This window comes from Micropterus salmoides, unplaced genomic scaffold (genome assembly GCF_014851395.1).
Source record: "Micropterus salmoides isolate LMB-PRFRI ecotype aquatic unplaced genomic scaffold, ASM1485139v1 Ms_hic_scaffold_3, whole genome shotgun sequence".
Taxonomy (NCBI): Eukaryota; Metazoa; Chordata; class Actinopteri; order Centrarchiformes; family Centrarchidae; genus Micropterus; species Micropterus salmoides.
Window position 1 is genome coordinate 24,417,187 of NW_024042261.1, and position 20,441 is coordinate 24,437,627.

General features: G+C 40.5%; 2 protein-coding genes across 2 annotated transcripts; both read right to left on the reverse strand.

Moving 5' to 3' along the window:
• Positions 1-610: 610 nt before the first annotated feature.
• On the reverse strand, positions 611-7,531 carry rhoub (ras homolog family member Ub). The gene is made up of 3 exons (XM_038692304.1): positions 7,124-7,531; positions 5,048-5,106; positions 611-2,831 (listed from the first exon to the last, which is right to left on the reverse strand). Exons 1-3 carry the CDS (start codon positions 7,338-7,340, stop codon positions 2,376-2,378), a joined length of 732 nt encoding a protein of 243 aa, XP_038548232.1. The 5' UTR covers positions 7,341-7,531; the 3' UTR covers positions 611-2,375.
• A 2,666-nt stretch (positions 7,532-10,197) lies between these two features.
• On the reverse strand, positions 10,198-18,603 carry LOC119882303 (reticulon-2-like). Its single transcript, XM_038692305.1, has 7 exons — positions 18,493-18,603; positions 14,498-14,705; positions 13,654-13,792; positions 12,038-12,107; positions 11,892-11,938; positions 11,734-11,792; positions 10,198-10,890 (listed from the first exon to the last, which is right to left on the reverse strand). Exons 1-7 carry the CDS (start codon positions 18,503-18,505, stop codon positions 10,815-10,817), a joined length of 612 nt encoding a protein of 203 aa, XP_038548233.1. The 5' UTR covers positions 18,506-18,603; the 3' UTR covers positions 10,198-10,814.
• Between the last annotated feature and the right edge of the window lie 1,838 nt (positions 18,604-20,441).

The following is a 20,441-nucleotide window of genomic DNA, read 5'->3' on the forward strand; positions in this document are numbered from 1 at the left end:
CTTGTAAAAATATAGCTATTAGTTAATTTCAGGCTGTATATCAAATAGTTTACTTTCACTATTCATATATAGGAAATTTTATATTTATGGACTGTGAATTACAAGGCAAAACTACTCAGGTCATTTCATCCAGCAGTGTCTTAGGAATACATGATGGTATTAATTCTTAATAGTCATTCAGACAACAAAAATAGCTAGCATGCCATAAAGTGGACTATATAGTGAATATTTTATCTTTAACAAGGACCACAGTGGAAATACTTCTTGGCCATCCTTGATTTTTTTAGTTGTGTGATGTAATGTCCTCTTTCTCATAATGTTAAGTAAACTAAAGTACACTATATAATGAATGTGTATAGTACAATAGTGCATTTTTATACTCAAAGTTTTTCTACCTCTGTGTTGAGACCAGGCCCTTCGTTCATTTTGGCAATTTTCCATATTGCAAATGATTTACTGGAGCACATTTGTCAAAACACCTGTTTATACTCTAATAACCATTCACCTCAGAAAGCAAGGAAACACTCCTCCACTGTTATCACATAATTTTCTCCACAGTGTGACAGTCAAGATAACATATCTCCGTGGAACAGTCAACAACGGAAACAGGTTAAATATTTCACATTTTATTTTGTTCCGCTCGTACAGCTCAACAAACTGCTTTCATGCAAAAAAACTAACAAAAAACAGATACCAACTGAAACACTCATACTGTTAAGTACCATTTAGAGTTGGACAGCACAGCCAATGACTGAGTCACTTATATATGCACACACAGATTTATCCTGATGACATTACAAACATCATAAATGATTACTATGTAACATACATAATGACATACAATATCTCATACATCTGCTCTGTATTGCTGTTGATCAGTTATTGGCCCAGAGGGAACAGACAAATAGACAGAGCTGAATGACAGGCTTCTGAAAAATAAGAAGCAAACATAGAATCAGTCTCTCTGGTGATTTCACCGAATTTACTGTATCATTTTAAAAGAGGAGAGAGCTCCAATATACTAGACACAGGCGGATAATGATCTGTTTAAGGCCCTGACTACAATGACAAAGAAAGTGATCATCCAAACCAGTGCGTAATGCAGGGAACATGCAGATGAGCAACTTCTGTTCAGTAAACCTACATCTCAAGCACTGCTCTATATCTAATTCACACCACTGGTCCAAAGGCCATTGCAAGGCAAGACTTCAGTGATGTGGACAGACTGTGTGTGTTAAGTGCAATGTACAGTGGCACCTCCCAACTTATTGCTGCAACCTTGTAACAGTGAAGTTACACAAGTGTAACCCTTCAGTTAAAGCTTTTCAGTCAAAGTGAACAACTGAAACTTCTTAACCTACAAAAACCTACAGCAGGCATGTGCTGGGCAATCGGCATCAACAGGCATTTGGTTTACTCTGTTAATGTTAGTAGGCGTGCATTGGTGAAGATCTTACAGACCTCTAACTGTGTGGTCAACTAACAGTGCGACAGCTGTATCAACACTTCAAAATGTGGCACATACTCAAGCTGGTGTAGAGTAATCCCTCCACAAGCTCGCAGTTAGACAGAACTGAAATGGCTTGACTACAACATCTTCAAACCACAACTCAACATCCCCTAGAAGTCACAGATTTAAAAAATATTCATACTCATTTACATTTGATTGTAATCCAAAAGAGAATGAGTTAAAACAAATGTGATCATTTACACATCTGACTCTTAACAAGTTGTTGCTGGGAGTTGTAGATGCTTCTGATTTAGGAAACAAGGTGCAAGGTTTCACTGTCAACAGAAGAATTACTGTATCTTTGTTTGGGGATTTAAGTATATTAACTCCATGTTCTGATTTCAGTGAAATAAAAAGGATCTATCAAAAGTGGAGGGCTGAATTACAGTGTAGCACATAAAATGTTATACTTTGTTAAAGACGGTTATCAAATCAGACACATAAGAGGACTATACTTTTAGTACGCAACATCACCGTCTGAACACCTCACAGCTCACATTTCTTTTGCGCACATGCAGTATGACATGCAGTCCATGTGCCAAAAATACTTTATTAGCTCCATAATGTTTGGTTGAATGCTGGTCACAGTCTTATTTAACAGTTCAGACGGCTCTGAGGAGTAGACAGTGGTTATAGCCTTCTGCTCTCTGTCGTTTAGGCATCAACAAAGGGATCTTTACTGGTCAAACTGAAAATATCCAAAACCTGGCACACTCTGCCTCTGTGCTCCACTCATTTAAAGTCATTCTGGCCACAATATCTTGGATTGTGAATGTAAAAATAGTCCTTACATCCAACTCAGTCCCCACCAATAAGTAAGCAGTTCCAGTTTTATCAGTCAAAGGGATATCTTCTCCTCCCTCCCCTACTGGACACACACATACTTCTTCCACCAGGACTTGGAGAGCATCTTCATCTTATCGGCTGTGCTGCGGACCTTCCTCTCCCGCCTTGCTCTCCTGTCAGAGTGCCGCAGCCCCACAGCAATGGCCGCATCAAACACCTCCTTCAGATTCTTTTGTGTCAGCGCCGAGCACTCAATGTACGTCACTGCCCCAATTTTTTCCGACAGCGCTCTGGCATCTTCCTCCAGCACGGGCCTCTCCCGTCGCCTCGCCAGCTCGATCAGCACTTTGACATCCTGCCGCAGGTCGCACTGCGTGCCTACGAGGAGGATGGGCGTGAGAGGGCAGCGACGGCGGATTTCGGGGACCCACTTCTCCCAGACATTTTGGAAGGACGCAGGGCTGACCACACTGAAGCAGAGCAGCAAGGCATCAGTCCGACTGTAGCAGAAGTGGCGGAGTTTGTCGAACTCATCCTGATGGAGACAGAAACAGAGATAGTTAGCAATATGGTGATGACCATGGTTCCTAAATATCAAGCAGATTAATCTTAACATTTTTCTGTTTAGCTCTACATCTACAGTTTGTGATGAATTATTACCCTTCACTTCTCATCCAGACTGACCACACACGAACGCACTTTCAGTAACACACACAACATTGCTGTAAGATCACAGGAAAGAGAATTTTGCCAATAGCCATTCAATAAAAAAAACCTCTTTAAATAGTGTTTATATTGCGCTAATATACAGTATACACAAGCCCTGCCCACTCATTTATATCATCTACAGTAAATCTCTTAAATTAACACTTCGGAGCCACACAGCTTTGACTAACAAGGGCCTCCCACACCCCTGAGTACACAGATTAAGGTTGGAAGAAACTTAACACAAACCTCTCTTTCTTTCTCTTAACCCTCTCCTTTCCAGCACACTTCTCCTAATCCCCCTTTGCCTAAACAACACCCTATGTCAACTCCTTCTGATTTTGAAATCTAACATTTTCAAATCTACATTTGAAGCTCAATAAACACAGTGGACACTTATTATCTTGTGAATTTCCCACACAAGCTGTGGCTGCGCTCTGCAATCTGGTGACGTAGGTCTAGCAAGGAGCAAGGAGCAACTTTGTTTATCAGCTTTGGCGGCAGCTGTGATCATTTTTCTCTACACCATTTCTGTCTTAGCTCTCTCTCTCACTCACTTTCTACTGTTCTCTCTCTCTGTCATCTTTTTCAGGCATATCGCAACCTATTTCTTACATTTTTTCTATTTAGCGTTCTGGCACCAACTCCCCTCTTATGAAATTGCATTAAGTATAGTGAGTAAGTGTTAACCGACTTCTATCTGCCCGTATTTGCCCAAGCTTGTCTGCTTGTGTGCGTCTGTGTGCACATGTGCAGTTTTAACACTGTGTGCAGCTTGCAACATGCTGTGAGGGTTTACGTGTATTAGGGGCTTGTTCAAATGCCTTGTTCCATTTTACAGCCAAGTTGTCTTTGTTTCTCTGTAGAACTGGCAGTACCCTCGCAAAGTTTGTGAATGTCAAATACACTGCTCCCAGGGCAGGGTTTTATTGAGTTGGATTATGAAACAACCACACATGCCTCAGAGAAATGAAAACACTCTTTCACAACCTGTTCCTTCACAAGATTGCCCTACAGTACCAACATAATAATGAGTCAATAACTTTTTCCTGACAAGCTCCCTGTAACAGTGTCCTTGAGAAAAAGAGATTGTTTTGGGGGGGGTTTGCACCGTCACCTCCAGTGTGACCTACAGGCTTTTGCCGTTCCTTCAGCACCCTGTCTCTAACTTTCTTATGTAGCAGTGTTGTTCCCATTCCAGATGAAGATTGACAGCAAAGCCTAGCTATACACACGAGATTCCTGCAATAGCAGGCAGGTGGTCCGGTTGGAGAATGAAAAGCAGAAAGTAAAGGCAACACAGGTGCACCACTAATTATAGTCTATAACTAATGACTATTTTTACCATCAATTAATCAATAATTTGTTTATTCTATTAAATGTCCAGAAATAGTGAGAAGGGCCCTCAAAAAGTGCTAGAACCCAAGGTGTGTGACTCAAATGGCTCACTATCAGACCAACAGTTTCAAATTTAAAGGTGCTTGGTTTACATACACAGAAAAACAAACAAACAAGAAAAGCAACAAATCCTCAAATGTGAGAAGCTGGAAGGAGCAAATGTTTGGCATGGATGCTTAAAAAAAGGCATAAATGATAATGTAACAAGAAGAAGCCATGCTAGCAGCTCTGAGGAAGGTTAAGGGATCACCAGAGTTATTACAATTCATCCTGCAGGAACCACGGATATTTGTACCAAATTTCAAAACAATCCATCCAATAGACATGAAGACAAATCTAAAAATGTAAACCTTATGGCACTGCTAGATGAAAAATCAGGCGATCACCGAAGTCATCCGGCTTCCTCCTGTGGGGACCGTAAATGTCTGCACAAAATTTCATGGCAACCCATTAAATAGTTGGGATATTTCAGTAAGGACCAAAGTAGTGGATTGACCTATGAAATTTTAGCTCTGCCAGTGACATGGCTAAAATGTGACTTTTATGTGTACCAAAGGGTTTAGAGGCATGCAGGGGCATACGCTGTGATCTCGGTGGGTGTCAAAGGGTGACACAATATGTGTTGGTGTGTAAAAAAAAACAACTCACCTGTCCTGCAGTGTCACACAACTGTAGTCTAACCGGGTTTCCATCCACCTGAACCACAGCTGTGGACAAACAGACAGACAGAGAAAATAAGTCACAGCTGTCAACATGACTGTAAGCCTATAAAAGGCCCCACCTGACACTTAAGTTAACACACACACACACACACACACACACACACACACACACACACACACACACACACACAACTGCCCACCAGAATATTCTGTGGAATAAACAAAAGCCTGCCAGTTGAAAACACAAAGACCCCCTGCTCAGCTCTTCCAGCACAAAGACAGCCTTGCTCGGTCTCGCCCACCCACTCTGCCAGTTACTGTTGAGGCCATAACACTTTACTATTGCTCAGACCACTCTGTGAGCTTTGTTCTCTGCTGCGTTTGACAGAGGCCATTCCAAGGTTGTCTAATAGGGGGTTTAAAAACAAAACAGATTATGGTCGTTCAGTGACTCTCTTCCAATTGGCCTCATTTCCAGATTGGAAAAGTGGATGAGTCATCTTACAACGAGTTTCATTATAGGGCCATTTATTCTTTTCAGAAGACTGAGCACAATGCAAAGCAGCAGGCATATGGGAACATTTACAATACGCCTGGAGTGTGTGGTCAGTCATACCACCTGATCAAAGACTTTGCTGGGACTATTCAAGTAGTGAAGTGAGACAGGCATATAGCACCCTGCTTTTACAAATGCATGGAAAAAGAGCGGGAGGAGAGAAAATAAGGAGTGAGAGACAGCGGGAGAGAGAGCGGCCATTGTGTAATCATTTTCTAATCCCTGACATATGATACTCCTTTGATTTTCTGGTCCAAAACTCCCTCTTATTGTCCCCCCCCCCCCCCCACCTCCCACTCCTCTGTGTCTCTGCCACCTGTGGCATTGCGTAACTGCTCAGAAGTCAGCTTTTCAAGAAGACACTGTGATTCTGGGCACCAAGAAATGACATCACCATTAAGGGCCCCAACTGCACAATCACTCTCTGTCAGGCCGAGGTGAAAGACAATCTCTGCCTCTGAGCCACTGCAACAGATGTGCCCATTCCAGTATAGAGGAGAGGGCTCGCGGGTCAAGGCCGACAACAATAGGCAGAGTTGTGCAATCCAAAACCCCTGAACCAGAGACGCTCTCTATTCTGCATTAGAGGGTTGAGCCAGCAATCGTCTGAGGGCGGTGTGTGTTCTCAGTGAGTGTTTTATGAGATTTGTGTTGGCCAAGTTGTTAGTTTTACTACTCATCAGTGTAATGTCAAAAATGTACTAAGATTAATGACAAATGCTTAAATTTACAAGTCAGTATACAGGAAACATTGCAGAGTATTCATTCCTTAATTCTAAATAAGTATACAAATGTGTTATTGTATATTTTTCATATCAGATTTATCAGTGAAATTAACAGCTGATCATATAGCAGTGTAAGGTTTTTAAGAAAAGTCTGAAGATGTGATCATTAAGCAATAATGGGGATCAACAGGTCACAGGTATATTTTTCATGCTAACACTGATCAGTTTAAAACAACTTTCCCCTTTGAAGAATTGTTCCCCCTCTCCTGTTATTTTGCAGTAAACAAAGCTTGCTGGGACTAGCAAGACAGTTTGGAAAGTGGAACCCTGCCAAATGGAAACCAGGCTACATCAGGGAGGAGAACGCATGTGCATTAACACTGATGGAAGACAGATAACAGGAAACACAAACACATCTATCATAACAATGGAATAATAGGGTTTAGCAGAATGGGCAGGTAGTCTCAAAACATGCAAGGTTGAAGAAGAGGTCAGTGACAATTGCTGAGATAATCTGACTGGCAGGTACAGAAAAATGGGCTAACTTCTAAGACGATAAAAATCACTAGTTTCATTCACCAGAATTTACCCTAGTGTCAATACACTTGCACATAATTTGCACAAGACTTATACACTTAAATATTTTCTTTGCAAATCAAGAAAACCCCTGATGTAGGAAAAATGTTCCTTGTACATACACTACTATTAGTCTATTTTAGACTATTCCAGCATTAACCAAATTGCAAACAATCTAAAATAACGATTTCTTTCTTTTGCTTACCTGAGAAGTCATCAAATGCAGTAGGCACATATTTGGTTGGGTAGCCATTCGTTGTGTAGCTGACCACCAGGCTGGTTTTGCCCACCGCTCCGTCGCCGAGAAGGATGCACTTCAGCAGCCGCTCCTGCGCCTGCCCTGGCCGGTTGGGTGCGGGTTTGTGCGGGGGCACCGGAGGGGCCATGGTCCGTCCGTGTTCCATGATGACTGGAGGTGACATTCAATCAGCCAGCACTTCGCCGCGATGGAGGACCCACCATGAGAACAGGGTTCCTCCTCTAGTACAACTTTTCCAGATGCTTATGACCACGAGCGGGACTCGTGCGTAAAACCTCTCCTCTTCTCCTGCGCGCTGCCAAATCCACTGTGACAGATCACCATCAGGACTACAGACTTTCTGCAGTTTACAACGAGAGGGCGGGTCCAACGCATTATATCTTCAGACTGATTTGACTAATCCCACCCACTTCACCTCCCAGTAGCGGGGGGCTGAACAGACACGAAGAAGTTTGTATGATTTTTTTATTATTCTTTTGGAAAATATAAAGTATCTAGAAAATTACTCGTACTGGATTCTTTTGGGGGAATTACAATAGAATAGAAAGTCATCCACATTTTTATTTCTTTTGCATAATAATTTTTTTCCTTTTAACCAGTTAATCTATAGCCTACTACACAGCACAACCAACTGTCATATTCTAGGCAAGTCCAGACTTGTCCTCAACAGTGAGAAAGGGACAAGCTTGATGTCCATTTTAAACACACATAAAGATTCTGAAATTTCAAACCCACCCAGACTCTCTTGACCTACTTTAACTTGTAGGCAGCTGAGCCTAGAAGGAGCAGCCAGTGGCCAAGGACTGTAGCTACTGGAGAATGTAACGTTACAGAATAACAAATGGACACGTTCAAAAGTAACCTTCCCTGCCATTGGATAGTTTTTCAAACTGGCCAGTGGCTGATGTTATCTTGTTTCCTAGTCCCAACCTGTCAGACACTGGAAAAATGATGTATAAATAATGTTTTGTCGCCTCCTTGTGGTTCAGTGCGGTAGCAGAAAAATGTCTCCTTACTGACCATACCATATCGTTAGATTATTATCATCATGCATTAATGCGTAAGCAGCATGTTACTGTAGTAGTTGCTTGTGGTGGAGTTGATTGTTTTTACTATTTTATGTTATATACTATAATTATTTTCCCTATGGATCAATCTCCTGATTATTTTCTTCGTGCAAGCTATTTGATTGTTTGGTTTGTAGAATTTCACACAATTTTGTTTAAATCTCAACATTATTAAAAATACATTGAAATTATTAAAATAAATATAAATCCTCACATTTGAGAAGTTGGAACCATGAAATATTTTTGGAAAACTGACAAATGATTATCAAAATAGTTAACCACAAACCAACTAATCATTTCAGCTTTACTTGTGTATATTGTTAGGTACAGTATTCACTTTATAACAGAGTTTATAAGATCTTCATATGTTTTATATATAACAATCTTAGGTAACACTTAATCTACAAACTAATAACTAAAGTTGTCAAATAAATGTAATGGAGTAAAAAGTACAAGATTTCCAGCAACATGAAAAGAAAACACTCCTTAGTAAATGTACTTCCACCTATAAAGGCATATGCAACGTCTTAACCTTTCAAAATAGATGTGCCCATGCAGGTAAGATGGACATGGAAACCCTTGACCAGAAACAAACAGGGTACCAAGAAACATCCATAACCTGCAACACAACTATGGCTAATGTACAGTTTCTGTCCAGTCTTATATGCATCTGAAAAAGTCACACTGTACTCTTCTTTCTTATTGTCAGTGTTTATTTTTTTACTAGATTGAAACTTAAAACTTATTTTCAAGAATACAAAACAATGAGTACACTACCATTATGTGTGTATTCTGACTGATTTTAGATGAACTAAAAGTGACTTTCCTGTTCGGCCGGAATTTATCTTTAATCCACACGGCAAATATAAAAACCAAAGCATCTGGTAGTTTAGACTTAGTGTGACAGTTCTATGAAAATGATTTGAAATACATTAACATCAGTTTTGTTTAAATATAGTTTGACAGGAAAGGTCTCAGTGAATGAACCTTTATGTATAAGCTAAGCTGTGTGGATAGATAAGAAAATTAGTGCCTTTCACTGCCACCTCTATTCTTTGCTGAAGTTCAAGACAAAAGCTTTATTTGTATTAGTACAGAATACTGCTACAGGAGGCCAGTGTGTGTGCAACTACTGTAGGTCCAATACTAAGCAGCGCATGATGTCTAAGGCTAACAGGCCACCATGTTTGGGTCATGGATCATGTCTGTTAATATAACGATGCTTCCACTGCAGCACACAGATAAATGGTGCAACAATAAGGCATAGGCACAGACACATTTGGTGAGAGCTTTCAATGCAAGCACTAAAGGGAAATGTGGACTTGAGCTGCAGAGTATCCTGAATAATTTTATTATTCCTAAAATTGATCTAATTACAATTCTGTATAAGATACCTTGTCATGGCACACATGTACAATTACACAAGTATTGTACACGTACAAAAACACCATTCTCAGGAAGGCAATGATCAGGTAATGAGAAGTGGTTTGTTATGGGAGGGGAGGTTGCTGTCAGATCATGCACTATAACCTGCAGTTAGAAAGGCACCTGCTGTATTACACTCCCACATTCCTTCACATCACATTAAGAGTTCAGAGAGGATATCTACCTGAAAGCACTTTTTGTTTCATTAATCCGTCCAATCTTAAAATGAACACCGACACCTTAAGTACATCTGATGCTCCGTCAATGGGAAACTTCCTGTCAAGTGATTTCATTCCCTTTGATGATACATCTTAATTATTGAACATGTAGCAGGAGAATCTATCTCTCTGAATATTATGTTTCAACTTCCCACTTACATCAATGAATGGGGTAAAGCAGCACCCAGTGGTGTAAGCAATGAAGTAACAAGAGAAAACATGGCAAGGAAAAACAAAAACTCGAATGATTTGTGTGAATGAAAGTGAATGTCTGGATGTGTGTGGAGAAGAAACAAAAGGATTGGAAAAATAAAGAAGAAATGTGACTTTAATTGCTTTTAGGTTTCATTTCAGCAAGCTGTACGACAGGAATTACACACATACACACACAAACACACACACACACACACACACAATCATACTTGCATTCACACACAAACTGTCATGAGAATGAATATGCATTCAGAAAAGTACATGTGCTGACACATGCATCCTTAATAGTTTTATGCTGCCATGAATAATGATGACCCCAGATTTTGTCCCCTCACTTAAATCACCTTCACAACTGGCTTCTAGCAGTTGGTGTGGGAACTTCCCATTTCTGGTCTTGGTACCTCATTTGGACGACAGCTCTAAACCACCTAAGACATTAAAAAAAATGTTTTCCAAGGATGGTCACATGCAAGTGTCTCATCCAGGATTCATACATCTTGATTAAATTTAAACCCAAACCCTGAACCTCTAACCCCATAACTTAGATACAGGTAGAGTATAAAGTACCATGCGTGATCATCATCATTGTCTGTTTAAGTAACCTCCCTTCCCTTCCCCAGTCTCTGGAGCTCTGAGCACAGACAGCTGGGTAAGACATCTAAGTGGCAGCCTGTAACTCTGGGAGCTTTTCTTTAAGTTCTTGTCCATCAGTGTTTACTGGGTCTTGGGTTTGGCGCCACCGGGAGTTGGGTCAGGAGGAGGGCCACCCCCTTGGGCGAGTCTTTGAAAGCTGTGAAAGAGAAATACAAGAGTATTTAGTAGGCTACTTGGGCTCACACTTGATGCATACTTTTCTTAATACCGCTTGCAGCTGTTATAGCATGTTTCAAGAACACTTAGTCTGTAAAGCTCTTTAGTTTTGACTCTGGTTCTATCTAATTAAATCCAACTTTCTTGTGAAGTAGCCCAGGAAGCAGGGGAAACAGTGAATGAGGTGAGTGAATTTGAAGGGATAGATCATTATACCAGGGCAGATAAATACTATCCAAACAATTACATCTCAGTCTGGTCCATTACTGACTTGATGTTCTATTAACACTGTTACAAGATTATCACCAGCTACCACAGTGAAACTTTTGTTTTGATCCAAATTTACATCTTACTGGCAGTACATTGTGTCTAAACGTCTTTACACATGTACACTAAAAACAGCCTTACAACACTATCACCTGCTGTAATTAATAAAAATGTATGTCCCTGTATTCTAGCACTAGAAATAATAATAGCAAATAGGAGCATAACCATGGCACGCCTTTAATAAATAATTCAAAACATACATTTGTCAGAACTTCAATAATCAGAACATATGTAACATGTGGTAACTTACAATTTACCAAATACAAATATGTGCTTTAGTGTCTCAAATATGTGTCCTTCATGATGAGACTGATTACTGAACACAGGCTTTCATTCCTAAATGGGCACTTGGACACTGTATGGCAGCTACCAGAAAATACGTGACACAAGTGTGGGGGTTTGAGACAGACACTTAACGTCAGCTGAGCACAGTAGGAAAATACCTGTAGACATATGTTGATGGCAATGTTGTGCCAGAAGATGGCGCCATACTCACGTGTCCTTGACACTGTCAATGCGGGCCTGGATTTTTGCAATGAAGCTGTCCACCCGCTCCTGAGAAATAACAAATACACAAAAACATATGTTTATGGATATAGAAATAAAGGATGAGTTAAAGTGACAGTATGAAGAATGAATTAAAACAGTTATTACCTGGCGTTGTCTGTAGAAAAGTGGCAGAGAAAAGAGAGCGATCACACCTGGAGAAGAAAGAAGCCGGAAAAGTAGAGTAGTTAATGTGACAGCCATACAGTTAATTAATAGATTTCATATTTCCAGCAGTAATATTTGTTTCTTACTGATGATGAACAGAGTAAGGCCATTGCACAGGTCTCCCAGGTACGTCACAAGGTACATCAGGACGAGGAGCTAAGACCAAGAGAAAGAGAGTGTGTAACTACCATCAATGATGATTGCAATCTGTGTACTTTTAATTTAATTCTTTTAGAAAGCAGTAAATCATGCTGCAGTACTGCATAATTCCCTGTATTATATGATATTGTGGATTTCTATCATGTGACTCAATAAAATGTTCCATAATGATATAATTTTCTTCTCGAAGAAAAGATAGATCATAAAGTAAGAGAATCCCAATATGGGTCTCAGTGTTTCCCCATATATTTCACAGAGTCACAGTGCTGTGCATGGAATCCAGTGTTGTCCTGATATTGGACACCCATGTCTCAGATGGAAAGACATTTCAGCTGATCCCGGGCATCTCCCCGTACCTCCTTCTGTGTGTCATGTCACATTCCGGTCAGGTCAGAGTTGAGACTGGGAGGTCCCGGGGTTTAGGGGCTGAGTCAGCTCATACTGATTCGACATTTACTGTGTTAAGTCTGTCTGGTCACAAACTGCTGCTGTTAATTACTGAAATGCCATACTTATATTTGGGATGAACTTTACGGACTTTTTGCAGATATTGGATGTGTAATAATATAAATGGACATCTCAGCTCATAAAGACACAAATACAATATTTTCTATTGTATTCCAATAAAACCAGTGAAGTTTACTTATTATACTCTAACAGTGATGAATAGTATGGATTTACAGTAAATGCTCAGGAGCACCTGACCTGATTTAGTAATAAACACACAAGTGGCTGTTTGCACTATCAACTGAAAAATGTGATTTTATAATTATCAAATAGTTTGTCTACTTCAATGCATTGGCATGAGGAGCCAGAGATGAAACAAGAAATTCTATGATCAATAGCCGCCTCCATTTCCCACCGGAGCTATAATATTGAAGAAATCCACCATGTCATCATAGGCTACTTCACTACAGTACCTTATGAGTTAGCGTCCAGAGAAATAACCTAAAGTCATTTCAGCACTGTACATCCTGTCAATGCAAAGTAAAAAGCGTAGAATGTATATAGGCTGTTGCAACAGACACGAGTGATGACATGTGATTCTGACCTTTTTTTTTTTTTTTTAGGTTTGATAAACATTAACATGCTTTGGCTCTGCTAGCAAGAGATGAACATCCAGACGCTGGATAAAAAGCATAGATAAGAAATGTGAGGCAGACTGCCTCTTTTTTATGCTGTTAGCACCAATTAAAATAAATTTGAAAGGATTTTTTCCAAAGGGACTTGCATGATTACCAAAAATATGTCATTGGGGCTGACAGCTGCCGTCAGTGATATCGCCCTAATTTAGGAGCAGAGTCTTCAGCTCTGAGCTAGTATAATGAGAGAGATGGTTGACATGGCAATGCTGTCATCTCCAGTGATGGAGGGAGGAAGATGACAGAGGAGCACAATGAAAGACTGCAGATGTCTTGGTTAATTGGGGGGGAGGTTCTGGACAGGGAGAAGTGAACCTTTAAGAATGGGTCATAAAGAGAGTTAACAAGAGACTGAAGCCTGCACACTCACTCACACACTCACACACTCACACACAGCTCACCTTGAGGGACTCAAAGAGGTTTCCCACAAAAAAGAGTCCTTTCAGAGTGTCAACAGCAGACAGAACCATGACGATTGCTTTCTGCATATAGAGGTCAGCCTCCTCTCCACTGAAACTGATGTCCAGGTCCAAGTATGACCTGAGAGCAAATGAGACAAACAAAAAGAGGACATGAGATGCAGAAAAAGGAAGGCACATTGATGATAAACAAAAACACTTATTCCTATGCCTCTGTGTAGTATTTATACTATTTTATCTGTCCTCTAGTCATCCTTGCTTTACTGTTTACAAAATAATGATGTTTAACGACAGTGATTAATGTTCTTTGGCTAAAAAATAAATCCCCTCCTGTAACTCCTGTCAGTGTCCAGAGGTCAAAAGGTCCAAGCATTTCAATGTGCGAAATCACCACCAGGCTTTATCAATTTATTTTATGCAGCATTTAAGTTGGCTATTTATTATTGGGACCTGCATTAACATATTAGCATACAAGGACACAAACACTGACACATCATGTTTACTACAAGCCTTGTTTTCACAATTATTGCCTGAGCCTCCACATAACCACAGCTATGCTAATAGAAACACCCCACCAATTAATAACCAATTAGAGCCATTAGATATTTTATTATTTGATGTAAGCACAGTAAACAAAACGTGAATTTTAAAATGGAGTGAATCTGCTTAATCAAAGAAAGAAAACTGAAATTGGAACAGAAAGGCTTTTGGCTGAATGAACACTTGTGACATCAACATTTATTCACTGTGACTGAATGAAGTGAATCCACCTGTGTGTTGTGTCACCGTTCCCTGTCTTGACCACTTTCTTAGCATAGCATCTTACTTGAAGGGGTGTTCTCCATCGCCCCAGCTGAGGATGTAGAGGACATGGTAGTAGATGCGCACTGAGATGGTAAAGCACATGACAGCCAGGGAGACTGTGGAGACCACAGTGATGATGCTGAGCTGGAACAGGGACAGCAGGCCGACCACTAACCCTGTTAGCACCATGCCTGTTCGCTCCGTGTCCTTCCAGTAGATCAGGTCCATTACTGAAAGACAAGAAGACAGGAGGGAAGAAAAGGTGGGGGGGGGAAGAGAAATAAAACGTTAAGACAGGTAAGTAAGAAAATATCAGGGAGAGGGTGATAGTAATGTGGAGAGAATGAAGAAATAACATAGGGGGAAAACATATAGGTGGTTGTTAAGACAGTAGACTGATAATAAGACATCTGAATTTGAACCATTGAACAGATGATAGAATTTGACATTTTGCTGCGAGGTCAGAGGTCTTGAACCAGTCTAGAGTGTTATTTACATACTGTTGGTACGGTATCAATCAGTGATAAACAAGATGGTTTATGATTTTTCAAAAAGGAGCTTTTCTAGCTGCACACAGCTGACAGCATTGTGAGTTCCTGCATCCTTCCTGGTTTTCAGAGAGCAGCTGCAGCAACATCGCTCAGCCTCCGGCCCTTACAAAAGGTCTTGATTTTTTTCAGGGAACTAGCGAGAGGAAGAGTGGCAGGAATATGTAGTAGTTCCGACAAGGGGACAGGAAGGGGAAGAGAGGCCAGAGGTAGAAATGGGTAGAAAGAGGCAGAGAGGGATTTCCATTCTCCGGCACGAGAGAGCACACACAGCAGCTATGAGGACATGTCAGGCTTCAGCTTGGGCCAAATTTAGCCCTCAGATGAAAGAGGGAGGCAAGCAGTTGAGCAAAATTTAAATGTAGCCTTTCACAGCACCTGCTGATAGATGTCAGGCCATCATGGGCTCCCTTTCCACACCCTGTTGGTGTCACCCAGCAACAGCTGCCATGGAGACTGTGGCGTCAAATCAAATTCAAAGAAGAATTATGTGATTTGTTTTTTTTATCTAGCTTGAATTCTTGAATCAAAAAAAGTATAGCGCACAGTCCGAAATAAAAGCAGTGTTTCTGTGTTGTGTAATTGCAGGGTATGTCATGTGGTGCAGCACTGTCAGACAGGCATAGCTCTTTGTGCTTGTCATTCGGTGAAATGCTAAGCCTTAGCATTACAATGAAGGAAGCTTATTTGAATAAAGCGCACTGACAGCAGGTGGGTTATTTATAAGCATCACTGCACACAATTAATACCCATGATGCCCCTGGACCACACCTGTCCAAAGTGTTTGTTTGTGCTGCTGTCATTATGGGACAGGGTTACTCAGCACATGGTGTCAGAGTAGGCAAAAGCATTTAATCTATGAACAATGCCTATGCTAAACAAAGGACACATGGAAGACACTACTATATTTAAAAACATGGGCATTGTACTGTACTATGTAACAACCCACACATACCCTGTATTCATCCTTTACTCAGCCAGGATTTGTTAAACACACTGTAAAGCAGCACTGCAGAAGGCGTGTAAAAATGAGAATGAATCTACTTGATGGAGTCCTTGGAGGTCTTTATTTTAAAGGAATAATTCAACATTTTGGAAACTAGAAACTTAGATGATATGATTGCTACTGCTCTTTATTTGTCTGTTAAATATAAAGCTACAGAAAGCAGCTGCTTAGCTTAGCTTAGTAAGGAGACTAGAATCGGAGGAAACTAGCTTGATTCTGTCCAAAGGCATCAAACGCACCTTTAAGCTCATTAATTAACACATTGTATCCTGCTAAAGCGTAAAAATGATGGGGTGTATGATCAGGTTATGTTTCTTGGCCATGGGCAGTGACTTCTGGGAGTCTCCGCTGGTTGCTTAACATATTGTCTTTTTTACACTAGTTGTTGTACAGATGAAACAAACATGATGACGTGTTAATTAGTGAATTCTATGTGTGCTGGTGGGTGGATTTAGTCAGTTACTTTCAGACAGAGCCAGGCTAGCTGTTTCCAACTGTTTCTCGTCTTCCTGCTATGCTAAGCTAACTAGCTGCTTGATCCACCTTCATATTGGACAGACATAAGGGTAGTATCAAGCTTCGTTGGTGTTATCTACTACGGAAGCACTAAATGGCCATCCATTCAAATATTTTCATAACTCTGTTTTCCTGTGATAACGGGATAATCATCTCATGATCTTGAGATAACAAACCATAGCTGAATACAGTGGTCGGCAGGTGCGTTTCTTTGGGATAACTTAAGAAAATTTCCAGTCTCACTGGTTAGCATAAAACTCAGATTGCATGTTCAACTCATGAAACATGATTTTTTTTCTTCTTTTGTGTGTTTTTTATCATCCTCTTCAACAAAGAAGAGATTCAGGGGAATCCAATCACACATTTCCCAACGGCTATTTCAAAAGTTCCGAAACAGTCAGGAAATGTGTATTGTTAAATGGATTCCCCTGAATAAGAAGTGCAGGAATTTCCTCTGCCTGGGAATGATGGGTGAATGAAAAGTCCATAGGCTGATGGACTTGGACCAATTGCCGGGACGCACACAGGCCAGCACATGCTTTATTGTGAACATATGAAACAGTCTCTTCTCAACAACCTTGTTGAAGCGGATTATAAAAAAGAAAAGAAATTTGCCTTATTGAGGATTGAACACACAACCCTTTGACTGAGTATCCTGTCCTCTACCAACTGAGCTAACCAGTGACACTGGAAACCCTTTTGAAATTATTATTAAGAAACTATCCTGCAGACACCTGTTAAACTACTATTTTGTTATCTCGAGATCACGACAAAATTATCCCGTTATCACGGGAAAATAACATTCGTTATCTTGAGATCTCAAGAAAATTAGCCCATTATCACGGGAAAATGGAGTAAGAAATATATTCGAATGGATGGCCGAGTAAGGCTTCCATAATCTACAACTTGTGGGAGAAAACATGCATTTTATTCTACAACACTTTGCTGGTATTGTTGGGTGTAATAAACATTGCAGCCTTTAGGTGACCTTAAGTGGGAGTTTTTTCTTTATATTGCCATCTATAACTTACCTCTGCTAAATCTGTTGTCCTAACATTAATTAACTTCAATATGTGTCAGCAGATACTATGATACAGCTAACTCAGTGATCATCCACTCTCCACCACACTTCAGCTTCTGGGATAAAATATTAAGACATTCTCTATACCACAATAATCCAGTCTAAACCAGCAGAATTTGTACTAATCGTTCAACTAAGTTACTTATTAAATAAATGAGTATTGATGTAGTGACTGCATGAAGGATTCAATAATCCAGCCGAACTAATAACATAAATCATGTGTTATTCACACTTTGTTAACCCAGTCTGACATCATCTCATCAACATCCATTTCATTTGACCCACATCACGTTAGCTTAATCACATGCGTCCAGGAAATCTTGTAGTACTACAGTCTGAAATGTCTCTGCTCATGCCAGCTCTTCAGCTTAATGAGGAAAGCCCATTGGCAAAGTTATTACACACTACAATAGCAAAAAGTATACCACAAGACAGATCATACTCATTTGAATTGCTCTTGGTAATTATTTAAGGTCACTGATATGGACTGCTATAAATGAACAGCTCATCAGTCAGAAGCCAAACACTCCTTCAGCTAAAGGAAGCCGCCACCTCCAGAGACTCTGCTTGTAAAATGATCAAAGAGAAGCGAGTTATCCGCTCAATTCTCACCTTCAGTCCCCTGATTTCAATTCCCTGGCTTTCTCACCAAAGTCACAAACTCTACAGCCCACTACTGAACCCTAGTGATTTCCACCTCTTCATGCTTGAATCTATAGGTTTCTTCTACTTTTTCTTTTCAGAATGATCAAACACAGCTCTTTGCAGTAGCTGACTGTCAGCTCATGACTGTAAACAAGTACCTAAACATCGTCCACTTAGCTGGACTCTGCTGTCTCAAATTATCCTATCCCCCACGGTCTCACCTTTACTGGCCATATTGGTTGTTGCTCCAGTTTCCCCCAAGTCCCTCTGTCCCCCTCTCGGTCCTGTTGTGCTCTGCTCGTCCCTCTGAGCTGTTTTTGGCCAACCCCTGCTCGCTCAGCAGTCCAAAGGCCTGACAGCCCAAAATAATCTTGTTCACAGCACCGCCCACCACTCTTCGAGACTCCAAGAGCTTCATACATATTTGATTATTCACAACACAATCACACAATGCTCTCAAAATCACCAGATCTTCTTCCTTAAAGCAAAAGCCAATTCTGACACAATAAATTCAAGGTATTCCTTTGAACTCAAGTTATATTGAGTTTTGTTCATAGTCATGTGCCATCTGACACCTGAAACAAGAGAACCAGGATTTATTTTCTGTTATGTCACCAAGCCAAAGCTTTCTGTGCCACCACTACTGATAATGAATACTTATCATACATAATATATTAGTGGCTTTTTCTGGGGATAAATTCACTTTTCTTATAAAGCTAAAATGCTGAAAATAAAGCTTACTTTGTTGTAAAAACTCCATAGAAGATTTATACACTATATTTGAATTGTGGAAAAATCTGGAGATGCTGGTAGCGATTCAGAAACCTGGCTAACTAAGTAATGGGCTTTTTATCATATATTTTCTTACATTATCTGTTGATCTCAACATCAGGATATTAGTCTGCAGATAACTGCTGAAACATATGTATTTAGGTTACACAATACCTTGCATATAGTCAAAAAAGTAGGGTTTGGTATAATTTAAATTGCCTTGTTGTTCTAAAAAAAAACACAACCTTTTTCATTTAACAAAAGAAGCTTTTCAAATGTTAAATGTTGTCTAAACACAATTAACTGTGCAAGAACGTGTACTATGATTCAGAAACGGTTTGATCAAAGATTAAGTAAGAATCAAAACTGACCACTCATTCTATGCCAGCTTTTGATATTTGACGGTTTTCGCTACTACTACTACTACTGCAGCCCCTGAGACAAGTAATAAATCCAGAAGAAATATGATACCCCAATAGATGCATGTGTGCTATTTATTCACGGCACCCTAAACTCTGTCATCAGCCTGACCACACATTCATCAACGGTCTGAGGGTTTACTGGCCCCCCATTTCCACTAAAATAAGACTTCTACTCTGACTGAAGGTCCACTTAAAATGCCATCAAACTGGAAGACAGGATGTTATCTTTCTCTGTGTCTCACTCACTCCTAAAGCACCAACAAACTGCACAAACACACACACACACCTGTCTCTCTTTCTGTGTGTGTATCAAACAGTGATACACTCTGACATCAGCAGTGATGGCGTGTGAGTCCAAAAAGTAAGCAAATGCCAGGAATGTTTTCTCCACAATTAGCCAATCATTCCTGAAATCCCGAGAGAGGGTTACCATGGAGACACAATGAACAGCCAGGACTTCCGGCGGGGAGGGGGGATCTATCTTTGTCTGCCTGCTCTTGAAGGTCCAAGCTGAAAGCGAAATCTGATATTTACCTTCTTTAAAGTATCGATTAACGAGCACAATGGAAGGATCTCGCTCAGCAACAAGACCAAGAGAGACAGATGGGAGGGAGATGGGACGACAGTGGTCAGAAGAGTGAGAACATTTAAAGATGTGAATCTTGTACCTGCTATGTGGGTGCATACTGTTGGGTCCTCTGATAGGTTATATGCTGAAAACCAGTGATCGCTGACCAGCTGTTCCTGAGAGTTCAGACCAATGGCAGCTGATGATGAGGACGCTGGATCTCTGGGTCGCACAGATGTGAGCAGCTTGACTGAAATGGTTTCCCTTGTGATTGGGGACTCTGGCTCGGGGGTCTGTGAAGCTGTTGCTACCGGGAAACAGAAGATGACGTCACTATGATGATGACATCACCCGTGACTTGTTGCACATGCTCAGCTTGAGCACAAAATTACTGACAAAAGATATTAAA

Coding starts and splice junctions, on each gene's coding strand:
- rhoub (XM_038692304.1), bottom strand. CDS start 7,340: ATGTCACCTCCAGTCATCATGGAACACGGACGGACCATGGCCCCTCCG. Junction 5,107..7,123: donor TGCATTTGATGACTTCTCAG/GTAAGCAAAAGA, acceptor GTTTGTCCACAG/CTGTGGTTCAGGTGGATGGA. Junction 2,832..5,047: donor TGTGTGACACTGCAGGACAG/GTGAGTTGTTTT, acceptor TGTCTCCATCAG/GATGAGTTCGACAAACTCCG.
- LOC119882303 (XM_038692305.1), bottom strand. Junction 11,939..12,037: donor CCTTACTCTGTTCATCATCA/GTAAGAAACAAA, acceptor TTTCTTCTCCAG/GTGTGATCGCTCTCTTTTCT. Junction 11,793..11,891: donor TTTTCTACAGACAACGCCAG/GTAATAACTGTT, acceptor GTTATTTCTCAG/GAGCGGGTGGACAGCTTCAT.